At 48.0% G+C, this 12,093-nt stretch overlaps 1 protein-coding gene across 1 annotated transcript; it reads left to right on the forward strand.

The window, feature by feature from the left end:
* Window positions 1–1,774: 1,774 nt before the first annotated feature.
* MUC20 (mucin 20, cell surface associated) lies at window positions 1,775–11,892 on the forward strand. Its single transcript, XM_030859225.2, has 4 exons — window positions 1,775–1,874; window positions 5,755–7,050; window positions 10,229–10,320; window positions 11,824–11,892. Exons 1-4 carry the CDS (start codon window positions 1,775–1,777, stop codon window positions 11,890–11,892), a joined length of 1,557 nt encoding a protein of 518 aa, XP_030715085.2.
* The last annotated feature ends 201 nt before the right edge of the window (window positions 11,893–12,093 follow it).

Genomic DNA, 12,093 nt, shown 5'->3' on the forward strand with positions numbered 1-12,093 from the left:
TAGAGTCTTCCTCCCCTCATCCCACCCCCGTGCCCTAGAATGACTCCCTTCTCCTTCCAGACCACAGAGCCCTTTATCCCAACGGAGGGTGAAGTTCTAGAGGACAGTGGCTCACACCAAACGCAGGACCTCAGACTTCATGGCCAAGAGGACCTCAGAGGTCTTATTGACAGAGGCCCAGAGAAGGCAAATAACTTGTCCAAGATTGCACAGAGTTCTTGGGCCACTACCAAGGAAGGAGCTGGAAACAGAACCTAGACCTTTTTTTTAAAAATTTATTTATTTTTGGCTTTGTTGGGTCTTTGTTGCTGTACGCGGGCTTTCTCTAGTTGCAGTGAGCTGGAGCTACTCTTCGTTGTGGCGCACGGGCTTCTCACTGCGGTGGCTTCTCTTTTTGCGGAGCACAGGCTCCACGCGCGCGGGCTTCAGTAGTTGTGGCATGCGGGCTCAGTAGCCGTGGCTCGCGGGCTCTAGAGCACAGGCTCAGTAGTTGTGGTGCACGGGCTTAGTTGCTACGCGGCATGTGGGATCTTCCCGGACTAGGGCTCGAACCTGTGTTACCCTGCATTGGCAGGCGGATTCCTAACCACTGCACCACCAGGGAAGTCCCAAACCTAGACCTTCTGATTCCACTTTAAATTTCCTTCCAGCTGTGAGATTTTGTGATTTTTCTGACACCTGTTCAGCAAGCTTTCCTCTACTCTGGAGCTGCTTTATTCACAAAACTCTTGCCCTGAAATCCCCAAGATACCTTGTCTGGCCACTGGCTGTGGCCATAACAGCTTATGTCCTTGACCCTTTGAGGGGATAAGATTCTTCACTAGGGCATTTGGAAATACATTCTGCAACCTCATTCCCCGTCTTGTGGCCAAATCCCCAAGGTTCCCTAAGTAATCACCCTCAGTGTCCCTCCTCCCAGGCCTGGGGACTCAGACCAGCACACTTACACTTTCCCTTCTCCCAGCTGTGCTCTTCCTACCCCACACCTCCAGTCTGGCCCAAGACATGATCCTGCCTCTGGCTGGGATGCAGGATCACAGGATGTAAAGATGGAAGGATGTTAGGGATCAGAGTCCTGCCCCACACTGGAGAGCTGTCTCCTGCAGACCTCAGGGGGCTGTTCCTTCTCTCTGTTGCTTGAGGATCTGAGTGGACATCAGAGCCTTCACTCATTTATTGAGCACCTAAAATGTATATGTTTTCAACAAGCACCAAGTATGTAGCAGGCACTGTTAGAACCTTTTTATCTCATGTGAGCCTCATGAAACAGCCCAGTGAGGTAAGGATTATGCCCATTTTACAGATCAGGAGGTTGAGGTTCAGAAAATTCTTCAATTTGCTCTAGATTATAGAGCTAGTAAGTCTAGAATTAGGAATAAAACCCATGTTTCTCTAAGTAGAAGTCAAAGCCCCATGCACAGGGGGAGAGGGAGGGGGGAAAGGCTATGGGAAGGGGGAAATGTGTGTGAAACACCATCTTCCATGGCCTCCCTGCCTACAGGACCCAGGGGATGAATATCACTGTGGAAATGATTCCATAGCTTCAAACCAAACTTCAGAGAGGGGGGTGTCAGTGGGCAAGGGGGGCAGGAGGGTTAGCTCCCTGTCAGCCCTGACACACAACCTGCCAGCTCTCACCCTGTGCACTTGTGATCACCTGGTTACCTCCTGGAAACTACCCAGCCACACCTAAGCAGGTGGCCCGCCCCTGCTCCACGGGTTGAGCAAGCAGGAAAAGGTGGCAGCAAGAGGCAGTGGGCAGATCTGCTGGGCAATGGTGGCCGGAGCCCCAGCTAGGATGGGCTTTCTCTGGGGCCTGGCTCTGCCCCTTTTCTTCTTCTGCTGGGTGGCTGGGGCTCCTAGGAGCTCTGCAGGTAAGGAGGCCAGAGGGTGCCTGTGGGCTTCTCTCCTGACTCTGGGTGGGAGCTTCTGTACTGCAGCCCTTTGTGGGTGAGGGTAGCTCTCTCGGGTTAGTTTTCATCAACCATAAAGCTATACATGAAGTATTACTATGGCTGATAGTATGCAACGGCACTGGGTCAGCTTAAGCACGTGGGACTCTGCGGTCCATACAAATGTGAGGTTGCTGTGGGTTTGTCTTTATGTCTGTGAGGGTGTGAGTACGTGGGGCGGGGAGACTGTGGGGGTCAGGGAGGTGCAGGCTGGAGATAAATCTGATTAAAGCCTAAGAATGTGGCTTGACAAGATTCTTTCTCCTCCAAGTTTATTTTCTAGCATGGATTTCCTTCAAAAACCCATTTTTGTGTGAAAAGTCTGACTGTCACAGGCTGCTTGTGGAGGGTGGATTCTGAGAGAGGCAGGGCTTTTATGAAAGAAGAGAATGAACATTGATCTGTAATAGGAACTGTGCGAGGCTTGTCACTTGCATTATCTCTTGTAAAAATAGACTTTATTTTTTAGAGCAGTTTTAGGTTCACAGCAAAATTGAGCAGAAAGTACAGAGATTCCTGTGTATCTTCTGCCCACCTCCCCACAGCCTCCTCTGCTATTAACATCCCTCACAAGAGAGGTACATGTATTACAATTGAGGAAGCTACACTGACACATCATTACCATGCGTTATCTTTTAAGACTTTATTTTTCAGAGCAGTTTTAGCTTCACTGCAAAATTGAGAGGAAGGTACAGGGATTTCCCATATACTCCCACCACTATCTTTTTTTTTTTTTCTTTGTGATCATCACTTTTTTTTTTTTTGACATGGATATACCCATAACGTTTTATTGAATGAAAACAGTTGTAACACAATATATACAGTTTGATGACATTTTGACATATATACACTACTGATACTATGTATAAAATAGCTAACTAATGAGAACCCACTGTATAGCACAGGCAACTCTACTCAGCCATCACTATCCTTTTCATCCTCACAGTTAACCCTGTGAGAGAGATACAATTCTCATTCTTACTCTCGTCCAGCCCCCCACCCACCGAGAGGAGACTGAGGCTTCTTACTGGGATTAAGTAACTTGTCTGCAGAGCCAGGCTTTTATTCCACACATACATAACCCCTAGACCACACTGCCTCCTGCATGCACTCATGATCTACCAGGCTTGCGTTGCACATTTTTTTTTCTAACTTTTTTTTTTTTTTCTTTCTGCGTTGGATCTTCGTTGCTGTGCGCGGGCTTCTCATTGTGGTGGCTTCTCTTGTTGTGGAGCACGGGCTCTAGACGTGTGGGCTTCAGTAGTTGCAGCATGTGGGCTCAGTAGTTGTGGCTTGCGGGCTTAGCTGCTTCACAGCATGTAGGATCTTCCCAGACCAGGGCTCGAAACCACGTCCCCTGCATTGGCAGGCGGATTCTTAACCACTGCGCCACCAGGGAAGTTCTGTGCTGCACATTTGACATTTAATTTAATGTAATGTTCACAATCCTATGAAATAGGTACCCCAGCTCCATTCCACAGATGGGAAAATGTAGGCTTGGAGCTGGGAGAATTGGCCGGGTCACAAGGTTGGTAAGCAGCAGAGCAAGCAGCAGAGACAGGACTCGAACTCAGAGTCCAAAGTCCAGATGTTTTCCTCTCTACCAGTTTGATTTGAGGAATGGGTCAGGAGAGCTGCAGCATTCTAGAGCTGTAAAGAGCCAGGGTGGGCTTTGCTCTGTTTGAGAAGACTGCCAGTGGGTAAGAGAGTTGGGCGGGGGGTTGTGAGGGCCCCAGAGATTAAGAGGCTATGGGTTTGGGAAGCATGAGGAGGTTTCACCGCAAGATGACCCCACAAGGCTCCCAAGAAAGGAAGAAAATGTGTGAGGGGAGGTCAGTGGTCAGACCCCACAGCTTGAACTTCAGGCTGTGTGGGCAGCCGCAGCAGGGCTCTGCCTCCACCTGTGGGGACTGAGAGGCTCAGAGAACTATCTCGGGCTTTGAAGTGGAGAGAAGCAAGTATATTTCTGTAAAAGCGTGGTTTGTGTGTGTAGGTAGACCGCACTGAACAGGTAATGAGAGCGAGTGCCATGACCACCTAATCCTCATGTGGGTACAGCCTGAAACTCTCGCTATATGAAAGTAGGTTGTGTGCTCTCAGGTGACTCCTTGAAAGGACGTGGTCAGGGAGGGATGCTTAATAACCCCCTGCAGGCTTTGGAATGTAAGGGCTTCCCCATTCCCCTTCCCCTCTGGTCCTCACCCCCACAGCAAGGCAGATATGAGACCCTTGCTGGTGGGGGACAGAGTCAGTATTTGCACCAGTAAATCATCAGACTCCAGAGCTGGTAGGCGACACATCTGGGACTAGAAGCCAGTCTCTTGCCTCCTGGCCCAGTGATGCTTCATTATCCAATGGGAGACACAAGAGGACAAGCCGAGGACCTGTCCTGACACCCTAGGTAGAGGTGACCAAATGGTCCTGGCCCTCCTTTGGGCCCTTGGGTACTTTGGGGCCAGTAGGTCTCAGGAAAGACCATCTTAAACCATAAGAACCCTGAAAAAGGGTGGTTATATTTTCATCTTTTCCTTCCAAGAGTAGGGTTACTAGATAAAATACAGGGTGTCCACCTAAATTTGAATTTCAGGTAATGAGTTTATCAGTATAAGTATGTCTTAAATATTACATGAGAAATACACATACTAAAAGAATTTGTCATTAAAATAATTCCTTGTTTATCTGAAATTCAAATTCAAATTTAACTGGGCATCCTGGATTTATAGTTGCTAAATCTGGCAACCCTCCTCAAGAGGCACCATGGCCTCCATACAGAGAGAGCCCCTCTCCCTCTGTAGACAGGAGAGGCACCCTTGTCAGCTCCTAAATATTTGCTGTAGCCTCCCCCGGGCAGTGCGTGCCTGCTGGCCCTCCACTCACACGACCTCAGAGTGTCGGTCCAGTGAGCAGAGACATCCTGCCCTGGGGAGACACGCTAGCAGCTTCTTTCTAAAAAGTACAGTTTTGCTTCACCTGGCTCCCTGTTTCCTGTGGAAGACGCTGGGTTCATCATTTCTGGCGTTCTGGGGTTCCATCCTTGCCGTCTAAGGCCCGCGTTCAGGAGAGACTTGAGCAGGTGGACAGCTTGCCCTTTTCCTTTGCTAGAGCCCCGGGGGCTCTGCCTGCTTCCCTCTTTTGCAGCGGCCATCACCCACACTGTCCAGGAAATTCCTCTCCTCCAATCCCCGCAGCTACCTCTCAACACAAAACCACAGACGTTTCTTGTGGTTGAAGTGTTTTACTTCCATAGGGAAACAGTCACTGGATGAGAAAAGGATTGATAGGAAAGTGACAAGGGGGTGGTGGTGTGATGAATTGGGAGATTGGGATTGACATGTATACACCGATGTGTATAAAATGGATGACTAATAAGAAAATAAATAAACATTAAAAAAAAAAGTGACAAGATTCTTCCAGAAAGTTCTAAGAGTCATGGTCCCTGCTCTGCAGTTCTTGGCTCACTTGGGTCTTCTGCCTTTTTTGCTCCCCCTTGAAGCTGGATCCTGGCCCTACACATTCACTCGGATGGTTTCAGACCAATAATCAACTAGATTCTGGGGATTGCTTGCCTCATGTGGGCCATCAGAGGACATCAGTCAGGGCAATCCCAGTACCGTGGCTGCCACATGGGCCTGATCTTCCCAATAGTGCCTCCTCTTCCTTGAATATATAGATGAAAAATAGGGTAAAAGCAGTCTCCCTCCCCACCTTCCTCCCAGCAGTGCCCAGGGCATAAGCACAAGAGCTTGTGTGAAGTCAGTGCCCTGGGACTCATAGCTCACAAAGTTGGTCTTACCCAATACAGGCCCCAGCACCAGTGAACCAGGCCACACGGAAGTGCCTGCTGTGACTCCAGGGGTCAGGATGAGCTCAGAGGGAGTCTTCCAGACCACTGACCTCACTGAGACCTCTATGTCAAACCATATCTCTTTGGAAACTCAAACCCTAAGCACCCAGACCTCTGGTACGACTTTCCTCCCAGGCAGCACCATTTCAGTAGCAGAGAACAGGGAAAACAAGACCATGGCCCTCATAAAAATAATGCCTTCCAAGTCCTCGGCTGTGATCACCACTCCTATGGAGACATCAGCCACAAGCGGCAGCCCCACAGGACGTGGAATGACCACAGTTGAGACCGTCACAGGCACTGAGCTCTCGAAAGCCGCCTTTGACACCCTTTGCAATTTCGACAGCTCTGAAGAGGCAAAGAGAATCACGGTAGACTTCTTGAAATTAGCTCACACCGCTACAGAAGCCGAGGCCTTGTCCTCGGAGAGCAGCGCTTCCTCTGACAGCTCAGTTCCAGCCATCACCGCCTCACAAGCCCTGTCACCTGACATCGCTGCTCTGGCTAAAGCCTTGGTTACCTACAACATCAGCAACATCAAGGTGATCGACTGCAGTGTTACAGAAATGGAAGCAACTGCCAGCATCCCTGGGACCTCAGACACAGATCGCAGCCCCACGAGAGGAAAGGCCCTGTCTACCCCCGAGACATCCGCTTTGCCTGACTCCACTGAAGCAAAATCACACCTCGCCAGGACCACAGCCTCTGCTGAGACCTTGTCAGCAGCCAGCGCCACAGAATCAGCCACACCTGACATCACACTCACCAACAGTAGCACCACAGAAATGGAAACAACAGCCGCCAGGGCCACGGCCCCCAGTGGAACCTTGGTGACAGTTAGCGTGAACCTGTTGGAAGAAAACTCATCCCTCTCTGTTGAGACAACAAGCCACACCGAGGTCTCAGGAGCAGTGACAATCTCCACAGGGACTGCGTCAACAGTAGGCGAGGTGACTTCCCCTGCTGGGTTCTCAGCTACGGTCTACAGCCTGTCTGAAGTGACTACCATCATGAGCTCTACCCCCTCAGAGACTTCTACCACTGACATCACATTCAGTGTGCCCACCCCCAACAGCAGGAGCCCTCTTCCTTCTGTCCATCCGGCTACGGCCAACAGCAGTCAAGAAACAAACATCACCTTAGCCAAGACCACAGCCTCAGCAAAGACCTTGAAGATAGCCAGCACAGCTGGAGGGAAGCCCTCAACAGTCACGCCCACCAGTGCTCAGACAAGTCTGACAGATGTTAGTGCAGGTGAGCAGCTTCCCCCATGTGTGATTTTTGGGGATTTGGGGTTTGGAGTCTGCATGTTTAGGGAGTAGGGAGAAAGGAAGGCTCTGGGGGCCTATTCTGAGCCCTGTCTCTGATGTCACCTCTTCATGATCTTCTAGTGGTTCTTGCCAAAATCAGTAACGAGCAGAATTAAGGTGGTGTATGGAAAAAGTGTGGAGAAATGGTTTGGGATCTTGTCTCTGCCCTTAACAACCTGAGTGACCTAGGACAGTTCCCTCTCCCTCTCTGGGCCTCAGTTACTCCACCAGTTGCTGGAGGAGGTTGCAGTGAAGTCCTTTCCATCTCTGCCGTTCTACGGAGTTGACTGTTAAGTAACTACTGTGCACCAGGCAAGGACCTAAATTTTACTTAAAAGACACAGCCCTCATTATCTGAATGCTTCTGGTTCAGCCAGGGCCATACCATATGGGCATCTGGCCCAAATTGCTGCCCTCTGAGCAGCTGGGACCCCATGAAAATGGAGCTCACTGGATGCACTTGCTGGGATTGGTGCCGTAAATGGTGACTTAAAATAAATAAATAAATTGGGCAAAGGTTTGGGAGTCTAAAGCTACATGTCTGGGCAGGACAGGAATAAAGACGCAGACCTAGAGAATGGACTAGAGGACACAGGGAGGGGGAAAGGTAAGCTGAGACAAAGTGAGAGACTGGCGTGGACATGTATACGCTACCAGCTGTAAAATAGATAGCTAGTGGGAAGCAGCCGCATAGCACAGGGAGATCAGCTCGGTGCTTTGTGACCACCTAGAGGGCTGGGATAGGGAGGGTGGGAGGGAGGGAGACACAAGAGGGAGGGGATATGGGGATATATGTATATGTATAGCTGATTCACTTTGTTATAAAGCAGAAACTAACACACCATTTTAAAGCAATTATACTCCAATAAAGATGTTAAAAAAAAAAAAAGGAAGAAAGCTACATCTCTAAGACAACAGATATTTCTTGGGGAAGAGGTGCCTTGTCAGCCCAGCTCCCAGTCAGCCTATAGCCTTCACCTCCACTTCCCATCACTCTTTCCTCGTGCCTCATCCCTGCAGTATCCTCAACTTGCACTGCCTTTTTGGGGAGGTGAAATAAAAATATTAATCACAACTACCTTACTGAATATCTTTTGTATTCCAGGCAGAGGTGATATAAAAATATTTCACAGCTACTGAGCATTGGCACCAGCTGAAGTTTCTCTCTGATTCCAGGCAGTAAACTACTGTATGAGCTTTGCATGTTATCTCCTCTAACTAAACCTTCAAAACTACCTTATGAGGTGGGTATTCTTACACCCCACCTGACAGATGAGGAAATAGATTTAAAGATGGTAAAAAAGTAACAGTGGAATTCCAAGTCTGTTTGATTCCAAAACTCAGTCTCCTGTTGTGCTTTTATTTTTAAAGTCTCAATTTATTAATATATTTTTATTTTAAAAAGCTTTTATTTGATGATTCACATGATTTGAAATTGAGTAAGTACAAAAGAGTACACCATAAAATGTCTTTCTCCCATTGCTGTCCCCCAGCTCCCCAATTTCCCTTACATACATAACTGATGGTATCACTTTCTTGTGAATCCTCTTCTGGACATGAAATATGCATATGGAAGCATAAGAAGGAAGATGAAAGATATCTACATATTATATCGATATAATATAGACATAGATACTATATCATATAGATATAGAATAATATCTCTCGTCTTCCTTTTCATGCAAATGGAGCATGTGTTAAACACAGATCTCTGAGACAAGGCCATTCTTTTTTATGGCTTCTCAGTATTTTGTTTTACCATAATTTATTTAACCAGTGTTTTATGGATGGACATTTAGGTCTTTTTTTTTTTTTTAACATCTTTATTGGAGTATAATTGCTTTCCAATGGTGTGTTAATTTCTGCCTTATAACAAAATGAATCAGTTATACATATACATATATCCCCATATCTCTTCCCTCTTGCGTCTCCCTCCCTCCCACTCTCCCTATCCCACCCCTATAGGTGGTCACAAAGCACCGAGCTGATCTCCCTGTGCTATGCGGCTGCTTCCCACTAGCTATCTATTTTACATTTGGTAGCATATATATGTCCATGCCACTCTCTCACTTTGTCCCAGCTTACCCTTCCCCCTCCCCATGTCCTCAAGTCCATTCTCTAGTAGGTCTGCATCTGTATTCCCGTCTTGCCCCTAGGTTCTTCATGACCTTTTTTTTAGATTCCATACATACGTGTTAGCATACAGTATTTGTTTTTCTCTTTCTGACTTACTTCACTCTGTATGACAGACTCTAGGTCCATCCACCTCACTACAAATAACTCAATTTCATTTCTTTTTATGGCTGAGTAATATTCCATTGTATATATGTGCCACACCTTCTTTATCCATTCATCTGTCGATGGACACTTAGGTTGCTTCTATGTTCTGGCTATTGTAAACAGAGCTGCAATGAATATTGTGGTACATGACTCTTTTTGGACATTTAGGTCTTTTCCAGTATTTTGTTATGACAAACAGCACTGCAGTAAATAGCACATTTTTCACATGTGTGTCATTTTCTGTAGGATAAACTTCTAGGAGTGCAATTGCTGGATCAATTCTAATAGTATTCTAATAGGAAGAAATGACTGAAATGTGGCAGGTAAAGGCAGGCATATTAGGGCTCAAGAAAAGATGGAAGTTGACTACAAGCTGCTAAGTCAGGAAGGCTGGATTGAAAGACCTCTGCCAACCTGGAGCTGGAAGCACTGGCTGAGGACATCCCCTCAGAGACCAGCCTCTCTGCAGCCTTCTCCCCGGCTGGCCCCTTTCCCAACAGCCCCATCCGGGCCTCCAGGCCTTGAGAACATTCTAGATCCACTTTCATTTCTCCTTCCTCACACTACTCTTTTGACTTCTCCAAATGTGGATGGGGCCTCTAGCCATCATTTCCTTCCCTCTTGTTGGGAAGACACTACGATGGGTCCAGTTACTGGAGAGAAGGAATCCTTTCTCTTTGCAGTGAATAGAGGTAAGATCCTATGTGAACACAGACTCATTTACACATGAGTGTGAGCACACATATGCAGCGTGGGGACAGAGACTGGGTAGCACAGTTCACATCTTGATTCCTGAAATGACTTACCCATATTTTCATCTTCCTACTGTTCTCAACTTGCAGGTGAGGATGGAGGCTTCCTCCTCCTGAGGCTGAGCGTGGCCTCCTCAGAAGACCTCACTGCCCGCAGAGTGGCAGAGAGGTTGATGCAGCAGGTGAGTGGCACTTTCTGTGCCGGGGAGTAGAGGAGAGTGAGAGGTTCTCGGAGACCCTGGGGAAGATCTCCAGGATACAGAAGATACTGTACACTTGGGAGGGGCTAGCTTCTTATGGAGTATTAGGAGTGAGATCTAAAAATCCCTGTCTGGCTTTGCTTCTGCCTGTTTTTCCTGAGTTCTGAATTCCTCTTCTCTGCTATGTAAAAAAAGATTCTTTCCCTCATCCCAATTTCCTCAGGCTTTAGGAAGATCAGGCTTTCAGGCCCCTGGGAGAAGGTCAATGTTATAAATGGGCAGATAGGCAGGACTTTAGTTGCAAGTGGCGGCAACCCAACTCATCGTAGCTTATACAATAGGCAAGGTATTGGCTGAGAAACCTAGAGGTGGCTGTCCAGCTTCAGTTATGGCTGGATCCAGAAGCTCAAACAGGATCATCAGGATTTTCTCTTTCTCTCCCCCTTTTAGCTCTGCTCCCTTCATTCCTCAGAGTCTCTTCATATGTAAGGAAAGGTGGCTGTGACAGCCCTAGATTCACAAGGCACTTACCTCTCCCAAGGTCTGCATATCGTACTAGGGAAGGATGGATCTCATTGACCTGGAAGGGCCACCATGACTGACAGCCCAACCTGAACCACATGGAATGGGAAGGAAAGGCTCTAAAGGAGATAGGGATATTAGACAGAAAACAAAAAACAAACAAAAAAAACACCATAGATGTACGCTCTAGATGGGGACCCAGATTATATTTGTAGAAGTTGGGAAAATTCTAAAACCCAGATCCCTGGACAAAGCTTCTAGTGGTGGAATTCTAGGTTTAGGGTTTTGGGGGATGGTGTGAGTCATTGGAAGGTTAGAATGAGTCAGCTCAGCCTAACTCTTGTGTCCCCATCTTGCTTCCAGGGGATGATGGGAAGAGGGAATATTTGGGCCCTAGAAGTTCTCTTAGTGGAAGGGGGGCCTATCAGGACTCCCATAATAAGGAGGTCCCTGAACATGGCATGGGACTTTGAAGTGGGAGAGCCAAATAAGTGACAAATTCCCACTGCACATGATAATCCAAGTAGCAAGTGTGAATCCTGGTTGAAGAAGGAAGCCAAGGATATGTCAGATCTGAGCCCCTCAAACTGGAAACTATTTCAGGGGTCAGAAAGAAGCCAGGGAGATAGGAGCAGATCAGGAGCAGAGGTGCAGGAACCAGGCCATGCAGGTGTTGGGTGTCAGTTCTTGTTGGGAGCTGGCCACTGGCGAAAGGCTCAGGGGTCAGACAAACAACAAGCGTTGGCGCCACGTAGACCTGAGTGTGAATTCCAGTTCCTAACTGTGTGACCTTCGGTAAGGTACTCCATATTACTTTCCTTCCTCGTAAAATGAGGCTGGTACTACCTGCTTTCTAAGGTTACTGTGAGGTTTAAATGGCATGAAGGACCTAGCCTATGCCCAGCCTGCAAGAGGTTCAGAAAGTGCTGCTGGCCTCCTAATATGTTCCCTTTTGCCCACCAGCTCGACCATAAACTGCATATGTTTATGTCTCCCATCCAAGTCTCCCTGCTGCGTGTCAGGAGGGGCTGAAGAACATCAGCTGTGATCAGGCACTGCCACGTGTGGAAGGAGGCAGTGCCGCCTGCAGCCTGGGCCTCAGCACGACTGGAGCCATGTTACCTGGAAGGTTCCCATGTAGATCAGCAAGCCACGGCCTTACCCGGTCATGGCAGTGGGACCCTGGCTCACATATGCCTGGGTGTACGTGTGTAGGGAGCGGGTGGGGTCTTC

This window comes from Globicephala melas, chromosome 4 (genome assembly GCF_963455315.2).
Source record: "Globicephala melas chromosome 4, mGloMel1.2, whole genome shotgun sequence".
NCBI lineage: Eukaryota > Metazoa > Chordata > Mammalia > Artiodactyla > Delphinidae > Globicephala > Globicephala melas.